The sequence below is a fragment of the Suricata suricatta genome, chromosome 12 (assembly GCF_006229205.1).
Source record: "Suricata suricatta isolate VVHF042 chromosome 12, meerkat_22Aug2017_6uvM2_HiC, whole genome shotgun sequence".
Taxonomy (NCBI): Eukaryota; Metazoa; Chordata; class Mammalia; order Carnivora; family Herpestidae; genus Suricata; species Suricata suricatta.
In genome coordinates, this window is record NC_043711.1 from 83,222,672 (window position 1) to 83,238,679 (window position 16,008).

General features: G+C 44.5%; 1 protein-coding gene across 1 annotated transcript in view; it reads right to left on the bottom strand.

The window, feature by feature from the left end:
- Window positions 1-157: 157 nt before the first annotated feature.
- Window positions 158-16,008, bottom strand: part of ACSS2 (acyl-CoA synthetase short chain family member 2) — a 16,944-nt gene continuing 1,093 nt past the window's right edge. Inside the window, exons 2-16 of the mRNA XM_029917941.1 lie at window positions 14,303-14,394; window positions 13,999-14,102; window positions 13,682-13,754; window positions 13,324-13,399; window positions 13,047-13,161; window positions 12,230-12,268; window positions 7,016-7,153; window positions 5,180-5,350; window positions 4,744-4,877; window positions 4,416-4,548; window positions 4,278-4,334; window positions 4,009-4,089; window positions 2,783-2,891; window positions 1,133-1,201; window positions 158-816 (exon numbers count right to left, since the gene is read on the bottom strand). Coding sequence (XP_029773801.1) covers window positions 623-816; window positions 1,133-1,201; window positions 2,783-2,891; window positions 4,009-4,089; window positions 4,278-4,334; window positions 4,416-4,548; window positions 4,744-4,877; window positions 5,180-5,350; window positions 7,016-7,153; window positions 12,230-12,268; window positions 13,047-13,161; window positions 13,324-13,399; window positions 13,682-13,754; window positions 13,999-14,102; window positions 14,303-14,394 — 1,585 coding nt within the window. The 3' untranslated portion in view covers window positions 158-622. The remainder of the gene's footprint in view (window positions 817-1,132; window positions 1,202-2,782; window positions 2,892-4,008; window positions 4,090-4,277; window positions 4,335-4,415; window positions 4,549-4,743; window positions 4,878-5,179; window positions 5,351-7,015; window positions 7,154-12,229; window positions 12,269-13,046; window positions 13,162-13,323; window positions 13,400-13,681; window positions 13,755-13,998; window positions 14,103-14,302; window positions 14,395-16,008) is intronic.

A 16,008-nucleotide genomic window follows, 5' to 3' on the forward strand; every position in this document is an offset into this window, starting at 1 on the left:
TCTCTCTCTCTCTCTCTCTCTCTCTCTCTCTCTCTCTCTCTTTTTAAAGTAGGCTCCATGCCCAGTGCAGAGCCCAGCACAGGGCCCAAGCAACATGGGGCCCGAACCCACAACCTCGAGTTCAAGACCTAAGCTGAGATCAAGAGTCGGACACTTAACCAACTAAGCCACCCAGGCGCCTGGTCTTTCTTTTTAACACACTTCTACCTCATTTTATCTCAGTCTTCCTTCATCAAACTCCAGCTCTAAGCATCCACCTGCTAGAGTTTAAATCCCACTTTATTAGCAGTGTGGTCTTGAGCAAGTGATTTAATTTCTCTGAGCCTCAATTTCTTCATCTTTAGGATGAAGGTAACAATAGGATCTATTTCACAGTGGTGATATAGGGATAAAATGGATTAATGCATTTAAAGCACTTAGCCCAGTGGGGCAAAGAGAATTCTATAAATGTCAGCAATTATTATCCTAGTGGAGAGACTAGAGAAGACTGAATGGGAAGGTGGCAATCAGCCCCTAAGGCCCCCTGGGATCTGTTTGTAGTTTGGGGAGCAGCTTGCTCTAGCCTCCCCCCAACAACTTGCTGTGGTAACTGGGCCATCAGGACAGTCCTTCCAATCCCTGCTTAGGGAGGCTCCTCACTCTGCTTCTTGAGCTCCTCGATGAGTGTGGGGCTGAAGGTGTAGCCATCACACAGGGTGACAAAGCAGTAGAGGCATTCGCCTTTCACAGGATGAGGATGGCCAACCACAGCTGCCTCTGCGATAGCCTCATGTTCCACAAGTGCTGACTCCACCTCTGCTGTGCTCAGTAGATGTCCTTGTCAAGGGAAAGGAAGTTCCATGAGAGACATCCCAGCCTCTACCCCAGTCCCTGTTCCATCTGTGCCTACAAGGCAGTCCTGGTCTGGTCAAACGGGGAAGCCCCTTCATTCATTCCTCACATGATCTGCTTTAGTTGTCCCACCATCCTGCTTCCCCTCTTCTAGGCACATTCCAGTGTTTATAACTCTTTCTCCAAAACTTGTACCCAGAACTAAATGCTGCACTGCAAGTATGGTTTTCCCATAGACTTTAGCCGGGAATTGCTGGGGAAGTAGTGCTAATGAGAAGGGAAAACAGTCCCCAGCCCTCACCAGATACATTCAGCATGTCATCAATCCTTCCAGTAATCCAGTAATAGCCATCCTGGTCCCGCCGGCAGCCTCAAAAGAGAAGAAATGCATAACACAATAAATACCTCACAGTAGGGTACACAATCCATATTACCAAACTGCTACACCCACTGCAGTAGCCACCTAACAATCTTCCTGCTTCTATACCATTGTAGCCAGTTTCCAAGATAGCCATACTGATTTCCACTGTCTGATACTCAAGACTTCTGGGTAGTCCTCTTTGTACTCATTGTACTTGGGTTAGTCTGCATGATCAACAGAAATTGGCAAAAGTAATGGGATGTCATTTCTGAGATTAGATTATAGAAGACACTGTGGCTTCTTTGTTGGTGGCATTCTCTCAGATTATATGCTCTGGGGGAAGTCAGCTGCCATGTCATGAGCAGCCCTTATGGAGAGGCCCATGTGGTGAGGAGCTGAAGGCTGCTGTCAACAGCCACATGAGTGAGCTTGGCAATAGGTCCTTCAGGCTCAATCAGACCTTCAAGTGACTGCAGCCCCAACCAACAGCTTCATTGCGACCCATGAGAGGCTCTCCATGAGAACTACTGGCAAAGCCACTCACAAATTCCTGATCCTCAGAAACTGAGTGAGATAGTATTTGTCATTTTAAGCCACCAAGTTTGGGGGTAATTTGTTTCCTGGCAATAGATAACTAATATACCCACCTAAAGTCTGTTATCCATAAATCAAAGTTATTTTCCAAACAATAAATCAGTTCTTATCACTTGTCTGCTTAACGTCCTGTGTAGGTATCCCCCATTGTACAGATTTGGATTTTGGATAAAATCCAAAGTCCCCACCATGGCCTATAAGGCCCTAGATTATCTACCCTCCAACTTCATGTAACATTCTTCCCTTTGCTCACTACACTTCAGCCACACAGGCTTCAGTCTGTTCCTCAGACATTTTAAGCTTATGTCTCTGCAAAGAACACTCATTCTTACTCCAAAATTTTCCCATGCCTGGCTGCCTTCTCACCCTGCAGGCTTCTGGTCAAATATTACTTCAAAGATGCCTTCTCTTACCATCCCATGTCTGGCGGCCATTCCTGCAAACATCCTTTATCCTGTTACCCTGTTTATTTTTCTTCATAGCACTTGTCACTAAGATAAGGTTACTTACTTGTTTGCTGTATTTATTATCTATCTCCCCTTGCTAGAATATAAGCCCCCTGTGAACAAAGGCCTTGCCTACCTTATTCATGATAATATCCCCTGTGCTTAGATCAGTGCCTAGACTTAGTATTTAATAAATAGTTATGGATGAATGGATTGGTGAATAGAGTCACGGCCAAACACAGGCTCCAGACATGAGAATGCACATGACTTAGTAATACACACGGTCACATGCTCCATCTCTTTCAGCAAAGGAACAATGGAAACAAGAACCTCTTTCCTCATAGATCAGATGGTTCCATGCTGAGACCTTCCATGCAACACTCATAGGTGCTCTTACAGTCTTCTGTATAGCTCTACCTAGATATTAGGCACTGATACATAGAATACGTTCCTCTCTCTGTTACTCTTCACCCCTAACTACTTCCTGAAAATGGAAGCGGAAGATATATGTTTTGGTGGGAGGTAGCGGAAAGGGATAGCTAAGGCTCACCATCTCCTGTCACGTAGTACCCAGGAAACTTCTTAAAGTAGGTGGCCTCAAAGCGTTCATGGTTCCCATAGACTGTGCGCATGATTCCTGGCCAGGGCTGCTTGAACACCTATGGAGTGAGAAAGGCACAGTGGTCACATCTGCCACACTGTCTCAATGGAAGACAATCACAGTCTTGGCAAACCTGAGGAGAAAAGGCCTGAATGCCCTTCCTGAGAAGTAGAACAAAGTACAGGCTTTGGAGATAGACAATCTAGGCTTAGATTCCCAGATCTGTCATTTACTAACTGTGCAACCTCAGGTTAATAACTTTACCTCTTTCAGCTTCAGGATACTCTTCTGTAAATCAGAGAAGATGATCTCAACCTCCCAAAGTAATTGTGAGGATTGAATTAATGATATATAGAAGCTGTCTAATACAATGTTCTATTAGTGATAAACATTTAGTAAATTTGAGTCTCCTCAGGAAACCAGGTCCAGTTTGACATAAGTGAAGATAGTCATATAAAAATGAATAAGTAATTATTGCCCCAATCAATAATATGGTGTAGCAGTAGATTGATGAGATAGATGAAATTTCCAGGCTAAGAGTCAAAAGGCCTGGATTTATGTCCTGCCCTTGTAACTAACTTGCTCTTAGTAAAGTAGGATGGAGGGTGGGGATGAATTATTTCCCTACAAGCACTAATACAAAAATCACAACATCTAACATTTGTTAAACACTAACTTAGGTTCTATTTCTAATCAATCCAGAAGCTTTAGGAGACAAAGGTACTATATAACCCTATATGACAAATGAGGAAATTTAGGTTCAGAGGTGCTAGGCAACCTATCTGAGCTCCCAGAAGAGGCAGAGTCAGGATTTCAACCCAAGCAGGTTGACTCTGGAGCCTATATGATTTTCCACTATGTTATGAAGACTCCTTTCACACTAGAATATTTGTCAAAGGAAGAGTTGGGACTAAGTTTTCTGGACCCAAAAAGGCATCATCAGGAATCTTTGAGCAGAGCCCTTAAGAGCCAAAGTGGGCCAAAAGGAAGAGAGGCTGGCAAAGAAGGATTTCCTCCAGGGTCTCTCTGCAGAGGACAAACTCTCAATCATGGAGCTTCACCCACAAGCACCCACCAATAGAGATTAGATTCTAAACTCTGAAGAAAAGTATAGCATCCCTTGCTGTACTCTTTCCCCCAAACTCCTAAAAGACATCCAATGGTCAGGGCCTTACCAGGTAACCTTCAGCTTCACCTTCCAACTCTTCTCCAGACTCATTCAAGATTGCAGGAGCTACACCAAAGAACGGAAAGGTCTAGAAGCAAACAGGAGGCAGGACTCAAGAACAGGAATGTGGCAACTCTGACTCAACTCTCTACCTCTCCCAAAGATCCCCAGAGCCCCAGATTCCTCACAGTCTAGTTCCCCACCCTCTGCCTAGGCCAAATGCTCCAAGACTCTACTCCTGCCTAACCCAGGACTAGGCAAGGGAGCCACACTCACAGCAGAACCAGGCTTCATTGGTGTGGCACCAGGGAGGGGAGTCAGCATATGGCCACCCTGTGGAAGTCAGAGATCAGAGGTTTGAGTCCGTTTTCCCACACTGTCCCTGAGCCCCAGACTTCTGAACCCTTTACTCACTGTCTCTGTCTGCCAGAAGGTGTCCACGATGGAACAGCGCTGGGCACCTACCACCCGGTAGTACCACAGCCAAGCCTCAGGGTTAATGGGTTCACCCACTGTGCCTAGCACCTGTAAGGATGCCCGGCTATGCCTTGGGCAGGGGAATGGAGAGAGAGGAAGACTCTGAGTACCACTGGGAACCAGGAAGACATGCCTAGGCTCTTCTGCCCCCTCCCCTATTCTAAGCCAAGGAGTTGGAACACTGGAATGGAAAAGATCATACACAAAGGCTAGCACCTAGCTCTGAGGAACACTCATGGGGCAGCAGCAAGGAAGGGGGTCTCACCTGGTGACAGGCTCATCTCCAAACTTCATGAGCAGGCGGATGGCCGTGGGTGCCGTATAGAACTTGGTCACCTTGTACTTGTCCACGATGCTCCACAGACGGCTCACATCCGGGTATGTGGGAATCCCCTCAAACTGACCCCAGTGAAGGCTGGTCATTCCTGGTCCTTCCCAACAATTCCTCAATTCCCCTACCATACCCTCAGGCTCAGTATTTTGCCCTTCCTGATAAACCCATGCCTTCACTCCCTTACCAGACAAGCCAATAGAACTTCCCAGTCAGTATATATAACTCCCTCAGAATTCCTCTTTCTCCAGGAAACAGGTCATTGTGTAAGTCCCCCTGTCCCAAGTGGCCTTGGGAAGTTGTCATCTAGAAGCATCTTGTCCATCCCCTAAGTAGGCCAAGTAGCCATGAGTCCCAGCTCCCTTCTCACCAAAACACTGGTGGCACCATTGGCCAGTGGCCCATAGGTGATGTAGGAATGGCCAGTGATCCAGCCGATGTCTGCTGTGCACCAGAACACATCCTCCGGGTGAAAGTCAAACACGTACTTGAAGGTTGTGGCCACATAGAGCATGTAGCCCCCAACAGTGTGTACCACACCCTGGAGGAAGAATAGGGCCTCAGGTTGGGGCCTTGGGCTCACCCCCACAGACCACCAAACAGGCTTGGGCAGAGCTAGAGAAAGACCCTCCTCAGATATTCTAGCCCTGCCAGCATCACTTGCCTAGCATCTATCTCTCTTCTATCCCTTTTACTCCACGTTCCCATCTCACACTCCATACTCATGCATAGTCAGTCTGTCATTCATATCCACACCCTAAGATAGTATTTCTGAGCCACCACTTTCACACACATGAGCACTTCTAGAACACTCACATTTATCAGTGTCTCTGTTTCGTATTTATGCATACACAGTCAATTACATGTTGACAGAGTGAGGGTGGGAAAAGAAGATAAACTTATTTGTTTATTCCATCAGTACCCCATCTCCAGAAAAAAGAGGCCAAAACTGTGTTTCTAAAGCCCCGCTGAGAGATATTCAAGAATATAGAGAAAAGAATTTAGGGATGGGGTGAATGGAAGGTAGGATGATAAATCTTTTAAGTAGATGAAAGAGTCAGATTTGTTTCTGGCTCCTACACTGTGCCCTGGGAGGACTAGATGTTAATAGTGTGACTTGTGGAAAGAACTGAACTTGGGGCGCTTGGGTGGCTCAGTTGATTAAGCGTCCGACTTCAGCTCAGGTCATGATCTCATGGTTCGTGGGTTCAATCCCCGTGTCAGGCTCTATGCTGACAGCTAGCTCAGAGACTGGAGCCTGCTTCACATGCTATGTCTCCCTCTCTCTCTGACCCTCCCCTGCTTGCACTGCCACTCTCTCTCTCTCAAAAATAAATTGAAAACCTAAAAAAAAAAAAAAGAACTCTAATAAGAGATATTGTCTAGGAGTCCAGTAAGAATCCCTGTGTCTACCATTGGCCTTGAGTTCACATCACAGCTCTCCTTCAATCAAACCACAGGGCAAGGACAAGAAACAGTGATGCCAGATACAGGAACTGATCCTTTTCTCCTTTTCTGGGCACTCATAAAAGCCCCCACCTGAACTATCTCACCCTGGGCCTCAACATCTAATGATTGAGTATTTATGTCTTTTTTAAATTAATTCATTTTTTTAATTAAAAGTTTTTTAGAGAGAGAGAACACAAGTAAGGGAGAGGGGCAGAGGGTGAGAAAGAGAAAGAGAATCTTAAGCAGTCTCATGCTCAGTGCAGAGTCTAACATCGGGCTCAATCCCACAACCCCAGGATCATGACCTGAGGCAAAATCAAGAGTTGGATGCTCAGGAGCCTGGGTGGCACAGATGATTAAGCACCAGACTTTGGCTCAGGTCGTGCTCTCGCGGTTCGTGATTTGAGTCCTACATTGGGATCTGTGTGGACAGCTCAGAACCTGGAGCCATCCTCAGATTCTGTGTCTCCCTCTCTCTCAGCCCCTTCCCTGCTCACACTCTGTTTCTCTCTCAAAAATAAATAAAGCATTAAAAAAAAAAAAGAGTTAGATGCTCAACTGACTGAGGCACCCAGTCTCCCCAAGGATTTATGTCTTAATTTGACTTAGAGAAGGTAATGGGACAGTTCTCAAACTCAGGATTAGAGAGTAAAATCTGTATCATCATGCTTCCTCAGAAACTCACTTCTCACCACTACACAACACACACACAAACACACACACACACACACACACACACACACATGCACATACTTGCCTTGGGTTTGCCTGTGGAGCCACTGGTGTACAGGATGAAGAGTGGGTCCTCAGCATCACACCACTCAGGCTCACACTCATCCTCTGCCTCTTGCATGAGTTCATGCCACCACAAGTCAATCCCTTGGTTCCAGGATATCTGCAGGGGTAGGAAGACAGGAATGGGCAGGGAAGAACTGTAAATAGCTCAAGATAGGAACAGAGACACACCTACCTGGCACCTAGGGTTAGGGTAGTCATCACAGGTTGGGGTGCTGGGAGGGAGGGAACTGTGAGAGTGGAATGCAACAGAGAACAGGAGCAGAACAGCAGGCTTCTTGGGTACTCCTAACACCCTACTCCAGAGCCCCCTTATGTGGCATCAGGTTGAAGAGGCCACCCTGGTTGGTCCTTTTTCATCCTTCAGTTCTAAGCTTAAATGTCTCCTTCATGAAGGGTCTTCCCTAAACAGTATCTGGTAGATTCCCAGCCCCATCCTCACCCTTGTTGTTATTCTTGATCACAACACCATGTTTCCTTCCTATATAGTACATATTTTCAGTTACTTTATTTAGTTGTTTGCTTGATTATTACTGTCTTCCCAACCAAATAGTAAACTCTATGAGCGCAGTGGCATATTTTACTTTTTCTTTCTTTCTTTCTTTCTTTTTTAATTCACCAACACTGAGCAAAATGCCTGGCACTCAATACACACTCTAAATTTTTTTGGATGAATGAATATACACACGCAGGCCTACATACAAACATATGTACTTATGGGACTAGTGGCTTATCAGCAGGGATGCAGACACCACCCAATTCAGAAATGCAGAATTAGTAGAGCTTGTAGGTGAAGCGGGTACCTGGCCCTGTTAGTACTGAAAAAAGTCAACAGCTTTTGGTCCAAGCACCTTTTCCTGAGTGTCTAGAACTCATCCACATCTACAGGTTTGTACGCTAGCTCCACCTCCACCTTTATACCACTGGTACCAACGGGTTTCCCATAGACATATGTTTGAGGTTCCTTTCAGCAGAAAACCTGCTTTAAGTTGGTGGAAAAGGACTAATATGGACTTCCCCCAGTAGAGGGGTGTGCCCCTATACTGGAGTTTCTTTGATAACTACTTCTCCATCTGTTATCCTGAAATTTTTCTAGTCTCTCCTTGAAACTATTTTACTTTCCTAGTTATATCAGCTCTCTGAACAGCCACTTTTCTGGGTCTACCCTGTGCTAAGGGAAGTTAGGATTCCCTGAACTTGTCCAAAAAGTGAACTGGAGGGGCGCCTGGGGCTCAGTCAGTTGAACATCCAACTTTAGCTCAGGTCATGATCTCATGGTTTGTGGGTTCGAGCCCCACATGGGATTCTGTGCTGACAGCTCAGAGTCTGGAGCCTGCTTATGATTCTGTGTCTCCCTTTCTCTCTGCCCCTCCTCTGGTCATGATCTGTCTCTGTCTCTCAAAAATAAATAAATGTTTAAAAAAAAGTGCAATCCTGGTTGCCACTTCCTAACTACATATGACCTTGGGCAAGTCACTTTACCTAAAGTCACTTATTTTTTTTTAATTCTTTTTCTAATGTTTTATTTATTTTTGAGAGAGAGAGAGAGAGAGAGAGAGAGAGAGAGAGAGAGAGAGAGAGAGACAGCATGATCAGGGGAGGGTCATAGAGGGAGACACAGAATCCCAAGCAGGCTCCAGGCTCTGAGCTAGCTGTCAGCACAGAGCCCAATGTGGGGCTCGAACCCACAAACCGTGAGATCATGACCTGAGCTGAAGTCAGACGCTCAACCAACTGAGCCACCCAGGCAGCCCTAAATTCACTTATTTTTAAAATGAGGATAGTTCTGGGGTGCCTGCATGGCTCAGCTGGTTAAGTGTCTGACTTTAGCTGAGGTCATGATCTCATGGTTCGTGGGTTCAAGCCCCACATGAGACTCTGTGTTGATAGCTCAGAGCCTGGAGACTGTTTTGGATTCTGTGTCCTCCTCTCTTTCTGCCCCTTCTCAGCTCGCTCACTCTCTCTCTCTCTCAAAAATAAATAAACATTAAAAAATTGTTTTTAATAAATAAATGAGGACAGTTCTTCTTTCCCTAAAGGCCTCACAGGATTTGGGGAACATCAAAAGAAAAAGGCATTACTTGGTGAACATCTAGCCTTGAATTGTTCTTTGGAGTGGGAAAGACCGATGAATGTCAGGAAGGACAGAAGTTAGTTCAGTTCCACTGAACTCCTCTAGGACATAAATTTAAGGGTGTGATAATAAGAACTATTTTGGGTTTGCTTTAGCTGTCACAAAGTTCTCTCATATCAATAAGCTTCTTGTATGTTCAATGGCCCTGGCTGGCAGTTAGACATGATAATGTAAGAAAAACACCCTACTCCCTATTCCTATTATATGGCCATATGCCAATTTACTATGTACATATTTGGTTTAAAAACCCCAAAGTGTTAAACACATACCTTGATAAATTATAAATTATTTTCCAGCACTCTCCTCTTTCTGTACATTGTGCCCTTTACTTTAGAGAATTTGAAGTTTCTGGCACATAAACATCATAAGAATAACAAGCCCAGACTGAGTAAGGCACCACTGAAGAAGAAAAAGAAGAGGAAGAGAAGGAAAAGGAGGAGGAGGAGGAGGAGGAGGAGGAAAAAGAAGAGGAGGAAGAAAGAAGAGAAAGACACTGCCCACAAGCCAGAAAACACTAAAACACACCTTATTTTTTAGTGGAATAGCCACATGGGCCTACACATACATTATCACATGGGTACTTTTTTTTTTTTTGCCAAATGATCTATTTGAGATGAGGGCATTAATGTATTTAAGCAGAAGAGTGTCAGTATTGTTGTGGGCAAATGGTATTTGTCTACACTACTGCTAAAAAAGGCACTAGGTATATGTAAGGGCAAAGCATAATTACACTATGGCAATGAGGGGATTCTTGTAATCTTGCAAAACAGTTTCCTTTGTGGGTATGTGGGTGAAAAGGGCCATGTCCCCAGGTGTGGAACCAATAAACCGCACCAGGAAGCAAAGTGGGCTCAGTTAGTGGTGCTAATGTTGGTTGTGAATTGGGTGTGTGCCTATGAGGGCCCAGAGCTTTGAACCAGGAAAAGATCTCAATTTTCTGAAGTAAGAATTAAGTTGGCCTTTGTCCTTGGACCAGGATAGCCTCAGGGAAGGCAATTGCCAGGTGTGACAGAAGAACATGAAGAAGCTCATAGGTGACATGATTGAGAAGAGTACCTCCAAATTGTGCCAGGTGCTCCCTTGAAGAGGGAGCTTAAAGATGATGGGCTATATAGCTCTCCCAAGATTTCTGCAGCTTTGACTACCATTGTCAGACCAACAGACCTGGGCTTTGTAAGCCTTATTTTTACAGTCTTTGGTTTTTGGGTATATATAAAGTGATTATTTTCACTTCTAAGAAACAAAGTCCAGGAGCCTGTGGCCCAAAGGTCTCTGATATTAAGAATTATAGGAGCTTGTTTCTTTTCTGGTTTCCCTTTTAGAAATGTCAGGTTGTCTGCTATGTTAAAAGCAATAAAAGCTATGGGGTGCCTGGGTGGCTCAGCTGGTTAGGTGGCTGATTTTGGCTCAGGTTTATGATTTTACAGTCCGTCAGTTCAAGCTCTGCCTTGGGCTCTGTGCTGACAGTTCAGAGCCTAGAGTCTGCTTCAGATTCTGTGTCTCCCTCTCTCTCTGCCCCTCCTCTGCTCCCTGTCTGCCTCTATCTCTCTCTCTCTCTCTCAAAAATAAATAAACATTTTTTAAAAGAAATAAAAGCTAACATTTATAGTTACCATGTGCCAAAAACATTATATATACTGACAAAACCCTATCAGGTAGGTATCATTATTATCATTATTCTATAGATGGAGAAACTGGCAAGAGAGCTTAAGTACTTTGTCCAAGTTTCCACAGTAGCAAGTGACAGAGCTAGGATCTGAACCCAAATAGTGTGGCTCCAGAGTCTATATTCTAACCACGGAGTTTATTACCCTCTTTCAAGAGAAATGTCTTAGGTCTTTGCCTGACTTTTAAAAGGAAAGTAATATGCCCTGATAATCAGATATATCTCCACCATGCTGTGAGAACAGAGAAATAGATTATATTTACCATTAGCCAAAGAGGTTAATCATAGAAGATTTAGAGTAAGACACCCTATGAGGAAGGTAAAATTCAGAGGAATAATGGATTTTATGTTTTGTTTTAATAAAAGAAGTGGTTTCCTTTTAAGCATGTATTATCATCTACATTATTGATAAGGGAACTGAAACCCAGAGAGGAGAAGCAACTTATTCAAAGTCATACAGCTAAAAATCAGTCTCTGCAGGTGCCTGGGTGGCTTAGTTGGTTAAACATTTGACTTCAGCTCAGGTCATGATCTCATGGTTCATGGGTTTGAGCTGTGCCTCGGGCCCTGCACGGTCAATGCAGAGCCTGCTTGGAAGTCTCTCCTTCCCGCTTCCTCTCTCTTCCCTTGCTTCTTCCCTTGCTGCTCTCCCCCTTCCCCTACTTCACTTTCTTGCTCTCTCTCGATATAAATAAATAAACTTTATTTAAAAATATCAGTCTCTGTACTCCAAGTCCAGTCTTCTCTCTATTCTAATCTGCTTTGAGCCCCCATTTAGGAATCTCCCTTTTTAGAATCGCCTACAATGTAATTTTTATTCAATCTGGCACTTAATTACATCAGAGAGTTTATGTGCAATTTATAAATCTTAAAGTAATATATAAATGTATTTAGGAATTTTCTTCTCTGTTGTCCTATATAAAACTAGGGTTTTCATTTGTAATACATGTCAACTCCCCAACCTGATGGTAAATTCCTAAGGTCTAGTTCTGTGCCTCTTCTACTTGCTCTCCTCCTGTCTCCCAGGGCTCTGCCCCAGCTAAGTACATAGTAAAACCTTTCTGACAAGTTACTTGGCCGTCTCTCCCACAAAAATCCTGAGCAGCAGGAGTGAAATGGGATGTGCCTGTTGCTACCTTTCTGAGATCCATTCTCTATGCCAGTTCAGAGAGGTAGCAACAGCCATTTTGTTTCATGAAACAGCCATTTTGTTTCATGACCCTTCAGAGTGACTTAGATGGCAAAGGACCCCAGGGGGTAGAGAGAAGGGGGTTAGGTCTGGCAGCCACCTCCACGAGAAAAACAGGCAAAGAGCAGATGGAAACACAGACAAACAGGCAAAAAAGCAGTATCCAAGGCAGTGCAGAGGTGGATACCTGGGACCAGATGCGTTTGGCTTTCTCTTTCAGCTTACCCTGTTAAGAGCCCATGGAAAGGGTGGTGAGCAGGGTCTGTGTATAGGGAAGTGGGAGGGAAGGGTCAATGTGTTTCAAGCCTTTGCTGCTTACTTTCCTTTAGGATCCCCAACCTATATTTTCCTGATCTTGTTCCTAGCTTCTATATACTCATAACACCCAATGCTGACTGGGGTCTCCAATTTCCCCAGAGTGACTACAGCCTCTCTAGCCCTATGACCATGCAAGGCCCCTGAAGTCACAGAATCTCAGGAATGCTTTATCCTTCTGGACCCTGGAGCTTTCATCCTTCATGCCCTTAAACCTTTGGGCTTTTCCATTATTTCCACTAAAAGTGCTGGATCCAAAGCTAACAAGGGCTATAACTTGAGGACCAAACTTTGGTCCTTCCATGGTGGACCATACACCCCAAGACATAGACCAGTACACAAAGTCACCCAAACAGCCCATTTCTTTCTTTCTCTCTCTCTTTCTCTCTTTTTAAATTATAGTTGGCTAAGCCCATTTTTAACCTAAACTCAAGCCCTGAAGGTTCCTTGTAGCCACCAGGATACCCCAACCAGCATACATTCTCTCTTACAATCTCTCATGCTAAGTTCCCAAGGTATGAGGGACTCCCTACTGACATTCAAGGTCAAAATCACCCAGAGGAGGCATTCCTAGGATTGCTCCCAGATCCTCTCAACATTATGATGAGGAAGCAAAGAAGTACATTAAGAACCTCCTAGGCAGGAAAAGGGAGCTAATTTAAGCCCAGATGAGACCAGAGCAGACTCACCTGCACATCTGGGCATGGCCTCTTAATGGGGGGGGACTGGCTGGGAGAGTCACTTGTGCCCAGCTCTGCCCGCCTCAGGTGCTTGACCACAATGCAGCATCTCACTGGGAAGCCCCTAGAGGAAGGAAAAACCTTAAGTAGTAGGCAGGCTGGCTCAAAAGAGAATTTGGCAGGACCCACCCATGTCCATCTAGCATAGAAAGGACAAAGAGAATTTGGTACTAGGGAAAAGCCCAGTCGACCGAGAGCAGTAGCCAATAAGCCAAACCACACTTACTTTTCCCGACACTTCTCCAGGGCCTCGTCAGCCAGTTCCTTCAGGTTCACAAGCTTTTCCCCCCTGTAGAAGGCATCTTTGGGGAGCAATAGACATTCCAGGCCTTAGGAAGGCACCACACTCCTAGCCCCTTATCCCTAGTGAACACAATGTTCATGGAGCCCTTCCTGAGGTAGGCCTCTTGACTCTGGCTCTTCCAATTGATTTGAGCTGACGGAGGGTCATGTGAGATGGAATCAGGAGATAAGGGTAGGCAGTCCCTACCCTCTATGCTGAGCAGTCGCAATACCAACTAGCTGATTAGAGACCAAAACTTCAGGTGTGGAGGTTCTGGAAAAGGGGTGAGAGAATTAGTCACCTGTAGTGATAAGAAGGCTGCAACTGGAATCCAGGATCCGTTCACATAGAGACTCTGCAGAGAACCCTGCAAACTAGGGAAAAGAAGGAAGACTAAGGGAGAGGAGGATCTAGAAACTGTGTAAACAAGGAATGGAGACACTTTTAAAACCTTCAGAGTTTCTAAACCATGGTCCTAGAAGAAACTAGATAACTGATATGGAAGAAACATTCTAAACTCCTTAGCCTGGTCCTTAAGATCCTTCATAATCCAGTCCCAACCTACTTCCATATAGCCTCATTTCCCACTAGGTCCCTTTTTCCAGCCCAAATTCCTACCACAATGGAATGCAGAGCCCCAAGGCGGGCACACGCCAGCATGGCCACCACAAGCTCCGGTATCATGGGCATGTAGATGGCTACCCGGTCACCTTTCTGAATACCTGCAAATAAAAGACACAGAGCATGTACGATGTACCCTTCCTGTTGCTACCTGCTCCTCATTCAGCGCCTGCTCACTGCACAGGTGACCTTTTCTGTTCCCCTGTTACCACATTCCTTCCATTCCTTGTCTACTTCCCCTAAGTCCTCAGATATCCCTAGGCAGTACCCTCCAGTCCCCTTCTCATATCCCCACACTCACCCTGTTTTTGGAGAACATTGCTGAATCGACACACTTGGATCAGAAGCTCACGATATGTGATCTGGGTGGTCTCCTCTGGTTCATTACCCTCCCTAAGATACATCAGAAAGAATAAGTCATTAGAATATAACCTCTTCTTTCAAAGAAGAAAAAGGAACAGTCATATATCCATTTGGGAACACCAAGACTCCTTGTGAATGCCTTGTGAGGGTGAGCTATCTGCCATCACACCTTGAGCTGACTGGTCAGATACTTTAACCTTTTAGGGGTGCCTGGGTGGCTCAGTCAATTAAACATCTGACTCTTGGTTTTGGGTCAGGTCAGGATCTCTCAGTTCATGAGTTCAAGCCCTGCATCAGGTTCCATGGTGACAGCACAGAACCTGCTTGGGATTCTCTCTCTCTGCCCCACGCCCTTGTCTCTCTCTCTCAAAATAAACTTTAAAAAAATGACGTGTATCATTGGACAATGCACTTTCATTTGCGAGCCTCACTTAGGTTGGTAAAATGGGATGATGGTCCCTTCTCTTCCATCCTAGGGACGTATTAAGCAGAAATGATATCACAAATGTGATTCTTCCTGAGCACTGTGTCAAGACTGCAATGGTGTTATTCAAAGTGGTATCTCCAGATCATTTGCACCCAAAGGGACTTATTAAAATGCAGATTCCTGAACCCCACAGCAGATATACTAAATCAGAATCACAGGGTCCAAATATCTGCCACTTTATTACAAGCTGGTATAAATATTCACTTGGTGATTCTGATACATATTTAAAGTTTCAGAATCACCACATTCTATCAGCTGATTTCTATCTACCTCCTTAGCCTTGCCTCCTACTCCTCTCTAGGCTTCAGCCTGGTTTCCTTCAGTTATTCCTTCATTTGTTCATTTGAATATTCAACTACTATCTGCTATATACATGTACAGAAATAAGGCACTGATGAACAAATTAACAAGGTCCCCAACAACATGGGAGCTTATAGTCCAGTGACAATGCAAAAAGTATACAAGTAACAAATACAGCCAAGATCATTTCAGATGATAAGCATTATAAGGGATATAAAGAATGATATAATAGGGCGCCTGGGTGGCTTACTTGGTTGAGAGTCTGACTTCCGCTCAAGTCATGATCTCGAGGTTCATGGGTTCAAGCCCCATGTCAGGCTCTGTGCTGACAGCTCAGAGCCTAGAGCCTGCTTCTAATTCTGTCTCCCTCTCTCTCTGCCTCTCCCCTGCTCACAAACACTCATGCACATGCACACATTCTCTCAAAAATAACCATTAAAAAAAGAATGATATAATAATGAGTGACTGATGAGAATTACTTTTTAAAAAAGATATCTTAATGAACTTTCATGACTACATGTAAAGATTTAACAATAAGAATATTCCCCTGGTGGGTTTTTTTTCAATTTTATAATTTTTTAAAATAATGCATATATACCAATGGTACCACATAAAAAGATATTCAGTGAAAAGTGTCCCTCCCACCCCTACTCCTCAATCACTGCCAAGTGGCAACCACTGTTAGTAACTTTTCAGAAATAGCCAATATGCAGACAGGACCATTCCTAATAGGTTGGAGGGCATAGGGCAACTGAATTAATTTGTAATGACCAAGATAATCACTTTGGAAGGTTACACTGTTAGCATCTTTCATAAGGTCCTTGGGATATCACTGAAGATGGAAATTTAGGGGCACC